Here is a 16,123-nt window from a genome sequence, read left to right on the forward strand (position 1 = left end):
GTGTCATTTCTTCAGTGTTGTCACATGAAAAGATATCATCAAATATTTACAAAAATGTGAGGGGAGTTCTCACTTTATTGTGAAATACTGTACATCTTTTTATTTACTTTAATATTTATTCATAGTGTGTGTGTGTGTTTGTTTTTATATATATAAAATAGATAGATGCGCTGTAGGCTTCGAGCTGGGACCTCGTGGCGCAACGGAAGTGCGCCTGACTCCAGATCAGGAGGTTCAAATCACGTCGGGGTCATTCAATGTGCTCTTTTTCACACAGACCCATGATTTTCTGCGCAGTCTAATAAGGATGCTGTTATATGGACTCCAATCTCTATGATGACCACCCATGTCTTTGTCAACTTCATGCTAAAAGGTAACAAAGCTTAGGTAGCAACACTCTCACCTAGTAACCATTAGTAACTTGACAACCTGCTGAATGTTTACCCTTAGTTTGCCCATTTTGCTTGCTGAACAAAACATGCTGGAAAGAGGCACCTTAGATGGTTTCACTGGACCTCTCCGAGGATCTGGAGGGTACTACAACACCCAAACGGGGACTGTTTGACTGTGTGAACCCTGGACCCTCAGATTAAAAGTCTGATGCTCTACCGACTGAGCTACCTGGGCTCGAGGAGAGAGAGAGAGCGCACTTTACCCTCGAGCTTGTAGGTCAGGCCTGTGGACGCTCTAGTTCAACGGTTCTCACAGACATAAATGGTGCTCAGCCCTTGGCTTGGAAAGGGCGCATCCCATCTGGTTCTCATGGCTTTCTACAAACTATTAACACAGCTCAGCACCACTATTCAAGGATACAAACCAACAGGGTTCAACCACGGCTCTGTCCTTCATACTTCTTTACCCACTGACTGCCTGCAGTCTGAGACATACAAAGAGACAAGGTTCTTGTGAAACCTGTAAAATGGTGACGTTAACCAAGAGAATGTTGAACTTTGGTCCTATCTATTATGTTGGCCAGTTTCTAAGTTGAGATCAACTTAACCCCAGTGCTTTCTGTTTAACCACCTTGTTCGTATTTTTGTTTACAACTAGCACACTTTTGACCAGCATGTCGCTTGGAAATCGTTACCAGCATAACTCTTGTTCGTAAGGCTCACTCTGGAGGCTTGTCTTGGTTCAAGGAATGCCTTCGTGTCATGGTATGAGAACAAGTAGAATAGCATCAGCATTTTTAATTAAACTTGGCTTTTCTGCACAAGGAGACCAAAATTTCTAACAAACACGTTAATTCCACACCACAGACTGACGTGTAATCTTGGCTCTGTATGCCTCGCAAAAAGCAGGTTCACGCCACCTTTGCCACTGATTGCCCATCGTCTGACACGTATAATGACACAAAGGCCTCGTACAAATGGTAAATGTGTGAAGTTACCCAGAAGAAGGCTGAACCATGGTTCTATCGCATAGGCAGTTGAGTCCCTGAGTTGCGCTTCAGGTATAAGTTGTCCACGCTTCACTCTCACGCACTGGGGTGAGATCTACCATTTGATCTTGAAAATCTCCCTTAATGTCCAGAGAAGGGAAACCAGGCAGGTTATCCCTTTAAAGGGCTCGTGCCTTGTCCTCTGAAAGAGCTCTTGCCCAGATGTCAGACACTAGTCGCAACAGTCACAGCCCACCACCTGTCTCCGAGTTCCAATGCGTCTTGATCGCCACGCCGATGAACAAGTATGCCTTGCACCATGATGCGCTGTAGGCTTCGAGCTGGGACCTCGTGGCGCAACGGAAGTGCGTCTGACTCCAGATCAGGAGGTTCAAATCACGTCGGGGTCATTCAATGTGCTCTTTTTCACACAGACCCATGATTTTCTGCGCAGTCTAATAAGGATGCTGTTATATGGACTCCAATCTCTATGATGACCACCCATGTCTTTGTCAACTTCATGCTAAAAGGTAACAAAGCTTAGGTAGCAACACTCTCACCTAGTAACCATTAGTAACTTGACAACCTGCTGAATGTTTACCCTTAGTTTGCCCATTTTGCTTGCTGAACAAAACATGCTGGAAAGAGGCACCTTAGATGGTTTCACTGGACCTCTCAGAGGATCTGGAGGGTACTACAACACCCAAACAGGGACTTTAACCCTGGACCCTCAGATTAAAAGTCTGATGCTCTACCGACTGAGCTACCTGGGCTCGAGGGCAGAGAGCGCACTTTACCCTCGAGCTTGTAGGTCAGGCCTGTGGACGCTCTAGTTCAACGGTTCTCACAGACATAAATGGTGCTCAGCCCTTGGCTTGGAAAGGGCGCATCCCATCTGGTTCTCATGGCTTTCTACAAACTATTAACACAGCTCAGCACCACTATTCAAGGATACAAACCAACAGGGTTCAACCACGGCTCTGTCCTTCATACTTCTTTACCCACTGACTGCCTGCAGTCTGAGACATACAAAGAGACAAGGTTCTTGTGAAACCTGTAAAATGGTGACGTTAACCAAGAGAATGTTGAACTTTGGTCCTATCTATTATGTTGGCCAGTTTCTAAGTTGAGATCAACTTAACCCCAGTGCTTTCTGTTTAACCACCTTGTTCGTATTTTTGTTTACAACTAGCACACTTTTGACCAGCATGTCGCTTGGAAATCGTTACCAGCATAACTCTTGTTCGTAAGGCTCACTCTGGAGGCTTGTCTTGGTTCAAGGAATGCCTTCGTGTCATGGTATGAGAACAAGTAGAATAGCATCAGCATTTTTAATTAAACTTGGCTTTTCTGCACAAGGAGACCAAAATTTCTAACAAACACGTTAATTCCACACCACAGACTGACGTGTAATCTTGGCTCTGTATGCCTCGCAAAAAGCAGGTTCACGCCACCTTTGCCACTGATTGCCCATCGTCTGACACGTATAATGACACAAAGGCCTCGTACAAATGGTAAATGTGTGAAGTTACCCAGAAGAAGGCTGAACCATGGTTCTATCGCATAGGCAGTTGAGTCCCTGAGTTGCGCTTCAGGTATACGTTGTCCACGCTTCACTCTCACGCACTGGGGTGAGATCTACCATTTGATCTTGAAAATCTCCCTTAATGTCCAGGGAAGGGAAACCAGGCAGGTTATCCCTTTAAAGGGCTCGTGCCTTGTCCTCTGAAAGAGCTCTTGCCCAGATGTCAGACACTAGTCGCAACAGTCACAGCCCGCCACCTGTCTCCGAGTTCCAATGCGTCTTGATCGCCACGCCGATGAACAAGTATGCCTTGCACCATGATGCGCTGTAGGCTTCGAGCTGGGACCTCGTGGCGCAACGGAAGTGCGTCTGACTCCAGATCAGGAGGTTCAAATCACGTCGGGGTCATTCAATGTGCTCTTTTTCACACAGACCCATGATTTTCTGCGCAGTCTAATAAGGATGCTGTTATATGGACTCCAATCTCTATGATGACCACCCATGTCTTTGTCAACTTCATGCTAAAAGGTAACAAAGCTTAGGTAGCAACACTCTCACCTAGTAACCATTAGTAACTTGACAACCTGCTGAATGTTTACCCTTAGTTTGCCCATTTTGCTTGCTGAACAAAACATGCTGGAAAGAGGCACCTTAGATGGTTTCACTGGACCTCTCAGAGGATCTGGAGGGTACTACAATACCCAAACAGGCACTTGAACCCTGGACCCTCAGATTAAAAGTCTGATGATATATATATATATATATATATATATATATATATATATATATATATATATATATATATTATATATTATATATATATATTATATAATATATATATATATATATATAATATATAATATATAATATATATATATATATATATATATATATATATACATATATATATATATATATATATATATATATATATAATATTTCATTAGAAAAAGTGCAGTACATTTTCATGGTACGGTCAGTACTGTTTATTTTTGTAATAAAGTGAACTTAATTTTTCCACTGAGTGTTATATTTTCATTCAGTAGTAATTGGTTATTAGTAGGTGCTACCCGACTTGGTTATTGGCATCTGTAAGATCCACTGTCGATCAGCCTTTAAAATAGATTAATGTGTATGACATGATCTTCTTTAATTAATAAAGAAATGCGCTTGTTGACAACTTGCTGTGGTATAAGGGGAATAAAACACTTCAGAATGTGCAGTTCTACCTTAGGGTGATAACGGTCACTCCACTTCATTGGATCGTTGACTGTTTTCCTATAACCGTATGTTCATTCCTTACATAAATTAAACACAAAGCATGTAGGGGTTCTACATGCATGTAGTATTTGTACAATCAATAACCTATTAGAGTAATACATTGTGGTATATAAACTGAACTTTGTGTTTGATGTGTCTGCAGTGCCCAAAGCCCGTGGTGGTGGCAGTGCATGGCGTTTGTGTGGAAGCAGGTCTGTTGGGAGTGTTAAGTACCATCATCTCATACACTCACCACAACTCTGGGAAGTTCCATCCATATTGTTTGCTGTCACTTTTCCTGCAAAGCTTTAACCATCAGAGAGTTATCTTTTACTGGGGCTTTTAGCTGCAGGAGACTGAATTACTAACAGTTTTTTTTTTGGATCTGATTTCTTCTTTCGCAGGAGTGGATCTAATCACAGCCTGTGATATTCGTCTGTGCACACAGGATGCCTGGTTTCAGGTGAAGGTATGAGGAACATTAACTTGCCATACATTGCTTGCTTACATGTTTACACCAAGATCTGTAAACAAGCTATTTTTGTCCATATGATCATATATAGAGATAGTAAGTGATGAGAAGATAAGAATGGGCTGATTGTTCTGACTCGTACAAGCCCCTATGAAAGAGTTGACCACAAGGGGGCACACTCTGAACAATTATTTACATTTGCAGTTTGTTGAAGATTAAATAAACCACAGTGAGCATCAGATGTCTGGTTTTAATACAAAGTTTTATGATGAACTATTTTATGATATTACCATCTTGTCATTTATCAAAGAAGAGCTACAAAACCTGAAATTTGTTCATTTTTAGACAGAAAAATTCTGCAGTGTAGCTCTTCTAGTGGGCTTTCCCACTGGATGTTTAGTCCAACACAGAGCAGTTTGCATGAAAAGTTGGTAATGTGACCATCGTAATGTGGACTGGGAAGTGCACTGCGGTACCGAACCCGAGACTACCTGTAGAAGGTGGTCCGAGTTCGGTTACACTGGAACTGTGAATGTGAATTGTCCCATGAATGTGAACGTAACTTGTATCCGGGTCTGCACTTTTTCAGGAAGTAGAGTAACCTGTGCTGAAGGCCTGTTGTGGTGATGACGTGTCATGACATGTTTTGGCCCAAATCTGCAGTGACTTTGAAAAAGTGGAAGCTCCTCTGAATATTGTGGAGTTTCTTGATTTTGCGTTAATTTCTGTGATCACAAAAAGGTGAAATTCTGGACTGACAGATGGAAGATATGGAATGATAACAGAAGAATGTGACTTTGGGTTGTACCGTGTATTTTTTTCATGTAGCTTTATTATTTAGTATAAATGAAGGCAAGTGTGTGTTCTGTTCTTCATCTCTGCAGTCGTGTGTTCCCTGATAGTCCATGATTGCTGGAGCTCTGGAAATAGCAGGTGACATTGCAGGCCGGAGTCGCGTCGCTGTCCAAGGAACCAAAATCAACCTCCTCTACTCCTGAGACCACAGTGTGACTGAGAGCCTAGACTACATGGTAAGAACCTGCTTAAGACATGAAAAGCATTTTTAGCCTCAAGGTAGACCCATGCACACACAGTATGGCCACAAACACAAAGTAGAGCGGTCGAAATCTGAGATATCTCCTCTGCGTCTCCAGGCTACTTGGAACATGAACATGTTGCAGACACAGGATCTTATGAAGTCAGCGCAGGCAGCCCTGGAAAAGAAGAGTCCGAAAGACGTGCCCTTCTCCAAGCTTTAAAGGAGAAGATCCAGGGCTGTTGAAGCTGCGGTGGAACTGAGACATCATCATCCACATATCTTCAGTTCTTCTTGCTAAGTCTGTTTCTTTTTAGTCTTTTTATTTTTAGACTGGTCAAAAGACTGATTAGTGGAAGTGAAATGATAGATGAACTTTTAATTACTTGCTTTATTATTTGCAGGTGCCTTGTACAGTAAGACAGGGTAACTAATACTCAAAAGCTTGTTTTGTGTGTTAACATGTACAGTAGATGGACATATTTTTTCTGGTGCTGTGTGACTGCAGAATGTAGTGCAGTTAACACAGTAAATTTCCTTGGATGCTCACTTTTAACTCGAGGAGGTCACAGTTTGCCCAGACATCTTTTTTTTAAATCCGTCAATCCGTCACCCACACGTCATTCTGGGGGACGAAGAGGAGGAAGCTGGACAGATAAATTTATTTATTTATTTATCATTGCTGTGTTTCCTCAATCGAGTGCAGAAAGAAGAAAAACAACACAACTGATTTAAAATAAAAATATAGAAAACAATCTAATGTAAGGTTCTGATCCGGTTTGCTTTCAGCAGGAAGGCTGTCCTCTTTCCTGTTGCTCTTTCTCTTTTATTAGTCCATTTGTCCAGTCTGAATCGGTTTTGATTCGTTTCGAGACGATTCGGAGTCGAATAATTTTCTAGTGAGAGTCGCACACTTCCAAACGAACTAGACTGAGATGAGTATTTGATTCTCATTAGAAAGTGATTCGACTCTGAATAAACTCGAAATGAATCAGTCAAACTGATTCAGACTCTATAAAAGGACTATGAGATGTGATTAAGATATATATTCCAATGTTTTGCTTTACAATTCCATTGTGTGTGTGTGTGTGTGTGTATGTGTGTGTGTGTGCGCGCACGTGTGTTTTTCAGGAGAACGAGAAACTCGGACACAACAGTACATCCTGACCATTGGTACTGTGTACACATCAACATACACACACGTCTCCATGCTGGACATCTCAGGAGCTTTCACACAGTGCTAGGAATATCCCGGGACAGAGAAACGCACCTTCTAAGTGAGCGAGTTTAGCGTCAACCGGTGAAATTTGCTGTAGCGTGAACACTTCGCCTCTGTGAGCTTCACTCTCCGTAGGGTTCACTGTAATTAGACATAAAATGTACATAGTTTATTTTTCATGCATTTAGGATTTCATGTTTTTTTTTTTTTTTTTACTCTTCGAGGAAAAGAAATGATCTTTCGAGGCAGCTTCTTCATCACTACCTGCTCCGTTTGACTCAAAAATGTAACGACCGGTTTCAAAAAGTCACGATGTCTTACTGTTCATGAGATTTTACTGTTGAATTTAAACAGGAAATGTGAAATATTTTTTCCCTTTGTTTCCTCTACTGTCTTTTTGCTGTGATCTTGAACACAGTTGTAATTTAAAAAAAAAAATAATAAAAAAATGATAATTCTAGTTCTCTCACTTTCCTTGTCCTAATTGTCCTGTATCTGTTAAATCCGTTTCATCTCTGGTCTTTCTGTCTGTATGAACACTTGTAGAAATGACTTGTAGTCCATATTTTTAAATGATTCGTGATTTTGAATTTAAATAAAGATTTTCTTTAATTCTGTATTTTGTCATTTAATTATCATTAGAAATCAGAAGATCAGATTAAAGCCATGGCTTCTTTACCTGCCGAAGCTGTAAAACTTTCAATAAACCAGTCAATAGATCAGCTGGATAAATGTAGATTTTTATTTACGGATGAGATGTATTGATGGTGTTGATAGATTATTTGTAAATTTTTATTGATATTGAACAATCATTCAGTTCAATATTGAAAAAACTTGATAAATAGTTGATTAAATAAATGTGGTGTAATGTACTGAGTCAAATATGAAAACTACAAATAAACAACATCTATTTATATCTGTGTATAATTAAAAACCTCTCTCAATACAAGAAATTCATATCCTAAATGTTGCAAGTGATTAATCTGATCATTTTATTCAGCTGTTTAATTATTACTTTCTAAATAATAAACAAATGAATGTTCTGGATTCATGAGGAATGTTTACATTTTGTGTCCAAACTCAAAAGTTTAAACAAAGTGTATATTTATGATAATAAAGCACAAAGAACGTGAAACCTCAACACATCTACAATCATCGATGAATTAAATATTAATTAAAAAAATTAAATTAAACAAGAGTAAGATGAAGTATATTTTTAATTAAAATGTAATTAGGAGCACTTTTAAAGTGGATTTGATTTAAAATAATGATAAAGCTGTTTTTTTATGTATTTGTATATCTTATCCTCTATCGTGTTTAAGAAGAAGAGAATAATGAAGCTTTTTATGAAATAATATTTGGGTTTATTTTATTTTATTTTCTCCTCAAAGATTCAAATTTACGTCAACGTCCGTTACGTTGGTGACGTCACCACGAGCGCGAGAAGTCGAAGTGAGGAGCAGAAAGCGTTGTTAGTGTTAGTTCTGGCCCGTTTGGACCCAAACTAAAGTGAGTTTATTCGGTTCTGTGTAACCGAACCCGTTCTGTTTTTTGCTGTATTGTGTGTATGTGTGTAGTTAACGGTGTTCACCTGTGTTTCAGGTGTATCAGTATGAAGCAGGCGGTGACGGCGCACTGATTCACTCTCGGAGCTCGGTTCACTAATGACCGAATCACCGAGGAACCGACCAAGGATAACTCACATCCGCACGGAGAAGAACAAGAGGAGGAGAAGTGAGAAATAACATTCTAAAACTTTTTTTATTCACTCTGGTTCAGTATTAATGTTAATATTATAGAAATATACTAGCGGTGCTAGCTTTTGAGGAGGCAGTCCAGTCCACGCATGCGCAGTGTAATTAATGAGCAAGCTATTCGAAATGTGATTAGCAAATAGGTCGATGTTATTTTTGATTCTATTTAAAACGATGAATTCACTCTGTCAATAACTGCCCGGTCTGAGAATACTGCATGATTTACTTTTATAAGTGGACGTGGCAGAACGACATTTAGCTTCACTGGCTAATTAGAGCTCTTTTACTAGTTTAATGGCTGAGTCATCCGGCTTCGCGCATGCGCAGTGTGGGTTAAGGCGCTATAGTTCTCTTTTGAATTATTATTATTATTATTATTATTATTATTATTATTGAGACGATTTGGGGTGAATTTGGAGCATGTGGGGGGTTCGAGTGACCCCAGAATGACCTATAAATATTCTTTTAATATCTCCAGAACTGAAGCAGCACAAACGAAAATTTTTACGGCACAAACCAGCACAAACTATTCTGCCGATGTTTTGTGTTAGTGGGGGGGGCAACTTCACGCAGGTTGTGTGTGTGTGTGTGTGTGTGTGTGTGTGTGTGTGTGTGTGTGTGTGTGTGTGCTCTTCAAATATCCAGGTGTTAGATGGTCAAGTGTGTAGTGTACAGATAGAGTGCACAATTTAAGAAATAGGAACCAGTCAGAGAGAGGACATCGTAATAAGAACAGGAAGCACTGACCAAATAAGGAAATAGATTAAACTGGTACACGGTGTATGGGAGGCAGGAGATCGTGACAGTTATGTTGAATTATAACGTGTTGGATTATAGAAATAAATAAAGTGGTACTGATGTGTGTGTGTGTGTTTTAGGATGAGCTGGAGTGGGGCAAAGAGTACTGCATTCAGATCAAACGGATACAAGAGGTTATGACTCTCACTCACTCACTCACTCACTCACTCACTCACTCACTCGCACATATCTATACACACACTTCTCGACACAGATCCCTAACTATCATTTCTGGTGTGTGTGTGTTAGAGGTGGCCGAGTTGTTTGAGGATCAAAAGAATTGAGTGTCACAATTCAACATGCACATCAGCGAAACTTTTCCCTCTGACTACACCAGCACGCACGCACAGAAATTCATAGTGCAGGTAACACACACACACACACACGAGTAGAGCAGGTGTAGTTTAACAGCATATGTGTATAAAGAGGCTTTTTTCTTCAGGTCAAAATATATACAGCAGGGGTGCCCAATATGTCGATCGCGATCGACCGGTCGATCGCGATCGACCGGTCGATCGCAAAGGAAGTGCAGGTAGATCGCTAGTTGACGTAGTTAGTTGACGTACAGGGCAGCCAGTCTGAGATCTCGTCTTTTCTCTCACCACACGTGTGCGATCAAGCGCGCCAGTGCTAAAGGCTAGCAAGCGAAATCGTGGGGAGAGGACATTTTTCAGTCTTTTAAAGACTTCATTGACAAAACCCAGCTTCAGTGTGCAAATTGATATCAGTCAATGGTTGAGCAGTGCAAATGGATTCATTGCCAAGTGCAGGGAAGACGATGCTTTCCCTGACGTCTTTAACTACCACTGTGTTGTGGATAAAAAATGTCCTAAAATAAACATAAGGGAGACCTAGCATCCAGCAAAAGGGAGAAGAAGAAAAAAACGGGCACCTAGACACATAGAAGCGGGATCAGGCGGACATTGACGGATTGGAATTACACTTTAAAGATCTTTAAGAGCAGTAGTAGTCAAAAAAAGCCAAAAAGAGGAAAAAGAGGTATACGAGCTGAGCTGAGGAGTGCTAATACACACACACGCTCGTACAGTCAAGGGCGGGCAAGTAGACACAACATACACACACATGAATAACTTTAATAATCTTATAGTAATAGAGAAACTCTCTATAAAAAAACAGAATAGTAGGATATGCAGGACAGTATGGAGGATATGCAGGAGCTTAAGCTCATCACTTCTGAGAATTCTCATCGGTGTGGATCTCGTGTGGTGGAACGGAACAATAAATCTGGACCCTTGCTTCTTCTCACTCACGGCTGGTGTATTTTTTTTCTATCTCCAACTGGGCTCAGAGGTAGATGTGAGTGTTGGCTTCTATGTTGAATTTTAAGTGTTTTTGGGTAATAGGCTATATTTGAGCCAACAGAGGGGAGAGGTAATAAATAAACTTATAAATGTGATTACTTGATGACCGTAGACAGAACTCTATAAATGTGAAATGTTTTGTTGAAGTTCAGATGAATCTCTGATGTACAGAATCTTCAACAGTTCTGCAGAAAGATTTTGAATGCCGGTCATTCACCAGAACAAATTTGCAGTTGATCAGTCTGCCTAAAAGAAAAAATCTAAACACACAATATAAAATTCCTGCAGTGTGAATAAAGCCTTTGTGTTGCTTTTAGCAAACATGTCTAGTACTCTCGGTTCAATGTACACAATTTACCCCATTTAAATGCATTTTGGAAATTGTTCCACATGGCCTTAAAGTGTGAATATTCACTGTATGCCAAATAAGTAATCAAAGAACGGAATGGATTTTTTTTTCTTCTCTAATGGACCATTAATCACAATTATAAAAGATGATGCATCAGGTACAAAGTATCAGGGTTTTTTCCCCCTCTTTTTCCCACAATAGTTGCATGATTTTTGCTACACCCTTTCCACCGTGTGTGTGTGTGCGTGCGCGCGCTACAAATCACTTTGAGGTAAAAATATTTTAAGGCAGCCACTTTCACCTTCCTACAACAAACTGGTCTGAGGTGAAGCTTCTTGTCATGTTACTGTGGTCATGGATCACATTGTGGGGATCTCTGTAATGTAACCATTTCTGTAATTATCCTTACCTGCCTTTGCGCTTTTGTGCTTCTGTGTCTTCTGTTGGTGCTTTATTCTGCTTTTTAGGGCCCGAGCACCGCTGCTGCAAAGCCCTATTGGATCTGCTGTTTATTATTGGGGCAGAGCACCGAAGGTGCAGCGCTTCCGGTGACCACCGGAGGGCGCATGCACCGGAGGTGCAGGGCCCTATTGATTTTCTGGTGTTTGTTTATTTCATGCATTCTTGTCGTTTTTAAGGGCCTAAACATGGCTGAAAACTCCCAAAACTCGGTAGACGCGCCAGCACCAGTGAAAATGTAACTTGCATGGGCATGGTCGAGGAGCTCCTTAGCACCCCTGAAGGCAGGCAATGGTCGGGATGAAGTTGCTCCGATGTGCACGATTTACCATATATATATATTTACCATATATATATATATATATATATTTACCATATATATATATATTATATATATATATATATATATATATATATATATATATATATATATATATATATTAATTAGATAGATATGGGGTAATAAAGTGTAAAATAGATAATTCACAATAATTTAATATCAGATATCAGTTAGATTCAGCTTCGGACACAAGTTCCAGGTACTGATCGAGAAGGAGTGGATCAGCTTCGGACACAAGCTGACCTCGGTGCGTATGAGCAGTGAGGGCGTGGTTGTGTGTGGGCGCGTGAACGCATGTATATTTAACCCCATCTTTCTCTCTCTGTGTGTTTCTCAGCGTGTCGGCCTTGGAGATGAGAATCACGCCAACTCGGAACGATCCCCTCTCTTTGTGCAGTTCATCGACTGTGTGTGGCAGATGATGAGACAGGTCAGCTACTGATGCTTTACACCACAACACTGTTGAATTCTCCAATCTGATTGGTCAGAAGGCGTTGGAGACATTTCTGGAACAGCAAGATTCTGATTCCAGCTGCAAGGGAAATTACAGCTTTATAGTGATGTGCTCGTTCTCGTTCCTATAGTAACAGCTCATTGACGGGGTCTAGTATGGCGTACGCAATACATATTCTAAGCTTAATCGTAAACATATTATAAACATGTCACTTAAAGAAAAAGACGTATGATCATTGTGATCTAGTTAAGATTTATAAGTTATCTATTTATGCAAGTTTTATGGAAATATTCTCCAGTGTCACGGCAGAGAGGACATTGCACTTTCCAGTTTCTCAGTAACATTGCAAGTCTTAATTTCAAGAGTTAGGGGGAAAAAAAGAGAGGTTTGTGAGGGAACTATTGTTTTATTTTAATGTTATAAAGTAAGAGATCATAATGAGAACTAACTCTCTTTTCCAGGACATTCCAAATTGTTCTTTGGCTATGCCCCATGTTTGTGCAATGGTTCAGACCGGTTTTTCCTCTTTTCGCAGCTTCAAAATGGCTTGCTTTTCTCCCATAGACAGCTCTCTGGTCTTCATGTCGGTTTATTCTTTTTAACAACAAATGCTGTCTCCACAGGTGAAACCCAGGGCTCAAACCAAGAGAAGACATTCAGAGCTATTCATTCTTTAAAGTCCATTTAACGAGGTACACCTGGCCAGCAAGAAAAAAACATCAGTCACTCGTTCCAGTATTTTTGAACAGTTAATGAATAGGGTGGCTTCAAAAAAGCTGCCATATTTTAATCTGTGTAACACGTCTAGATGTAAATATGAGGAAATGAAAGCTGAAATTCTGATCTATCGTCTCATATTCGTCTTTTATCTCAAACCCAAATGTCTTCAGTATATAGCAAAAGCAATAGAATTGGCCTTGATGTTCCAATACTTTTGAAGAGGACTCTAATTGTAAGAAATAAATATAATTTCCGTACTGAACAAAAGACTGATTATCTGTTCAGGCGTTATTGTGCAGATCCACATTTAAGCATCTTACTATACACTGTTAAACCCAGTGTTTGTGTTCTTTCTTTCAGTTTCCTTCTGCTTCTGAGTTCAAAGAGCTTTTTCTCATCCCCATCCTGGATCGCCCCTACAGCTGCCTGTTTGGTACATTCCTCTACAGCAGTGAGCTGTAGAGAATGGAAAAGGTACGCTCCACATTTCTCCACTAATGGGCGGAGGCTTTCCAGCCTGTCTGATTTTTCTGAATGGAAATGAATTTGTCTAAGTGTATTATGACTTGTCTCTGTCTCTGTCTCTCTCTCTCTCTCTCTCTCTCTCTCTCTCTCTCTCTCTCTTTCTTTCTCTCCCCTCTTTTGTTTTTAGGAAGTACAGGGTAAAACAGTCACTGCATTACTACATTAACAGTCAGCCGGAGGACTTCACTAACCCGTTCTATGTGGACTGTAAAAACCAGGTGCTGTATCCACTGGCCAGTCTCACATCTGGAGCTCGGGGTGGGTTATTATGTGCGCTGGAACCCACGCATGAGACCACAGGTGCTTATACTGCAAACCACACTCTGAAATTATTAGGAAATGCTCAAAAATAGTGCTTCCAATATATACAAAAATACCCAGTTACTTGTATAACTGAACAGTGTCACTTCAGACACATGATGAATGTCACTTTTTATTACTAGATGTTTCTGGGTTTTAACACCAAGTTTGCTTTAAAAAAACAAAATCATTTCTATCAGCACAAAGCTAAAACAAACACAAAAGCTTGAATAATGGGTCGGTAAGCATAAAAAGTGCCGTACACAGTGGAACTGGACACACGAGGATCTCTGACACTGTTGACTCTTCAGTGGTTCCATTTTCAGTTCTAGTTTGTAGGTACAGGTTTCAGTCTTCAACAACATTGTAGTTTTCTTTTTAAAATGCTCTCCTTGGTTGTGCTCACTGCATTACGAACTCAAATCCAACATTGAGATTTTTTTTAAAAAATGTGTTGAAATGGAGTTTTCTTGTGATTCCTCTATATTCCTGTATATTTAATGATTGGCTGGTTAGAAAACTACATGAACGTACAGGTGTTCCTAATAAAGTGGACGGTGAGTGAACATGACGTAGCTGAAACGATTTCCAAAACACTTCAGGAGCAGCTAGCGATAAAGATTAAGGTTACACCGGCTTGATGACTGATCTTTTAATAATGATACATAAATAAATAGAAAGCGAATGTAATGATTTAGAAAATCGGTGTCCCAAAACGAAACTGATGTTTGTGTGCTTTGTTGATTCTTATGTAGACGCCGCTCCATCAAAATATGAGAGAGTTATTGTTTTTGCGTGAAGAACGTGGAGGAGCTCCAGAGAGAGGCCACGTCATCCTGCTCCATCTCCTCATCCTCAGAGCATACTTCTCCCTCCTCACATAGTGGTACACCACTTCACACTGCCGTCTAAATACACACGTGCACACACACACACACACACACACACACACACACACACACACACACACACACACACACACACACACATTTAAGAGCACACACTGTCTTTACTCAATGAATACACTCAGGCACAAGTAGTTAGTGGATGAGTATATAGCGGGCACACACACACACACACACACATTCCTGTTTGCAATTTTTTTTTAACTATAGAGAAGTAACCTAGTGTCACATTTTATAAACCCTTGGTAATTAAAAATGGATCTTGGAATGATAGTCAGCATGTCTGCAGCATGAATTCACAGTATTTACGATCTAGTATTTGACCTGTAAATATGTAAAAAAAAAAAAAAAAAAAAAAAAAAAAGAGAAGTATTCATATATTTGTCCTTACACGTCATGTTCATCTTTCCCTGTGGCCTCATTTGCTCCTCTGTGCCAACTCCCTTTCATCTTTTAACATTTCAATACAGTTTTTAGCTACTTGAAGGGTTTTGTTTGTTTTTCCCCCTAAAGTGAATCATCCATCTATTTTTGTATTTTATTAGTTACTTTCCATTTTATGTCCGCTCTGTCATCACACTGAAGCGTGATAGTTATGTCAGTATTATTCATATCTCACAGACCTGCCTTTAACCTTGCTAATATATGGAAGCACTGAATAAACGGTCAATTTGTCATGTTTTTGTATGAAGGTGTTAATGTTGAGTTGTACGGCCTTTCCTGAAGCAGGGCCCTTCGAGCTAACGCTATTACATTAATTTCTTCTAATCTCTATACTTTAAAATTATTTACCTTACGTTATACAAATATAACTGACACTACTTTAGATAAAACAATCGTAACGTTGCGCTGTCGCTAAATTTGATCCGTTTTTACAAAACATCCGTGACTAGCTTGTAGCCCATAGCCCGCTAGCATCACCTACCGCTAGCCTTGTTTACGTTCCTTATTTCTCATTTACCGCTGTTTTGTTTAAAAAACATATGTCTGCTGTCTCTCCGGTTTTGAGTGCAGAAGAGGACTCGCTCGAGCTTCACATGGTGCGGCTGGAACTGGAGGATTTGGAGAAGCAGATCTGCGGCCTACTCGACAAGCAGGCCCAGCTGCTGGAGCGACAAACTGCGCTGGAAACATCTTGTGCCTCTGCCCACATATCCAAGGTAAGCACACAGCGTGCTATTTCCACTCCCTGGCCCTCTACGCCATGTGTTTCTCTGTGCAGGGACCGTGCACCTAGGACTTTCCCAGCCGTGGTCTCAGTCACGCCGGAGCCAACACACCTCGGGCCTTGGGTGAACCAGCGG

The 16,123-nt window shown here is 40.4% G+C and overlaps 3 protein-coding genes and 1 long non-coding RNA gene across 18 annotated transcripts in view; 2 read left to right on the forward strand and 2 right to left on the reverse strand.

Moving 5' to 3' along the window:
* LOC128630173 (uncharacterized) overlaps positions 1 to 6,952 on the forward strand; it is a 135,800-nt gene extending 128,848 nt beyond the window's left edge. For 3 of the 7 annotated variants that reach the window (XR_008394522.1, XR_008394523.1, XR_008394521.1), the window contains 2 exons: positions 4,330 to 5,669; positions 5,793 to 6,952. This is a non-coding gene — a long non-coding RNA (uncharacterized LOC128630173). Of the gene's footprint in view, positions 1 to 3,850; positions 5,670 to 5,792 lie in introns of those variants that run through there. The other 4 variants (XR_008394526.1, XR_008394524.1, XR_008394525.1 and 1 more) reach the window with 4 other exon arrangements.
* LOC128630122 (NACHT, LRR and PYD domains-containing protein 12) overlaps positions 1 to 16,123 on the reverse strand; it is a 462,144-nt gene that overhangs the window by 416,080 nt on the left and 29,941 nt on the right. The gene's annotated exons all lie outside the window — the stretch shown is intronic.
* LOC108261659 (E3 ubiquitin-protein ligase UBR2) overlaps positions 1 to 16,123 on the reverse strand; it is a 171,795-nt gene that overhangs the window by 144,032 nt on the left and 11,640 nt on the right. The window lies entirely within an intron of this gene.
* LOC128630167 (myotubularin-related protein 2-like) lies at positions 8,224 to 14,616 on the forward strand. 6 transcript variants are annotated; one of them, XM_053678792.1, is made up of 6 exons: positions 8,224 to 8,402; positions 8,496 to 8,627; positions 9,526 to 9,579; positions 9,695 to 9,810; positions 12,253 to 12,345; positions 13,450 to 13,697. In XM_053678792.1, the coding sequence occupies exons 4-6, from the start codon at positions 9,745 to 9,747 to the stop codon at positions 13,549 to 13,551; spliced, it is 261 nt and encodes an 86-aa protein (XP_053534767.1). In that variant the 5' UTR covers positions 8,224 to 8,402; positions 8,496 to 8,627; positions 9,526 to 9,579; positions 9,695 to 9,744; the 3' UTR covers positions 13,552 to 13,697. The 6 variants fall into 6 exon arrangements, 1 of the variants encoding a protein (XP_053534767.1); XR_008394467.1 differs by lacking the exons at positions 8,224 to 8,402; positions 8,496 to 8,627; positions 9,526 to 9,579; positions 9,695 to 9,810 and adding an exon at positions 12,058 to 12,162; XR_008394465.1 differs by lacking the exons at positions 8,224 to 8,402; positions 8,496 to 8,627; positions 9,526 to 9,579; positions 9,695 to 9,810 and adding an exon at positions 12,993 to 13,061 and having other exon boundaries at positions 12,169 to 12,345.

This window comes from Ictalurus punctatus, unplaced genomic scaffold (genome assembly GCF_001660625.3).
Source record: "Ictalurus punctatus breed USDA103 unplaced genomic scaffold, Coco_2.0 Super-Scaffold_100046, whole genome shotgun sequence".
NCBI lineage: Eukaryota > Metazoa > Chordata > Actinopteri > Siluriformes > Ictaluridae > Ictalurus > Ictalurus punctatus.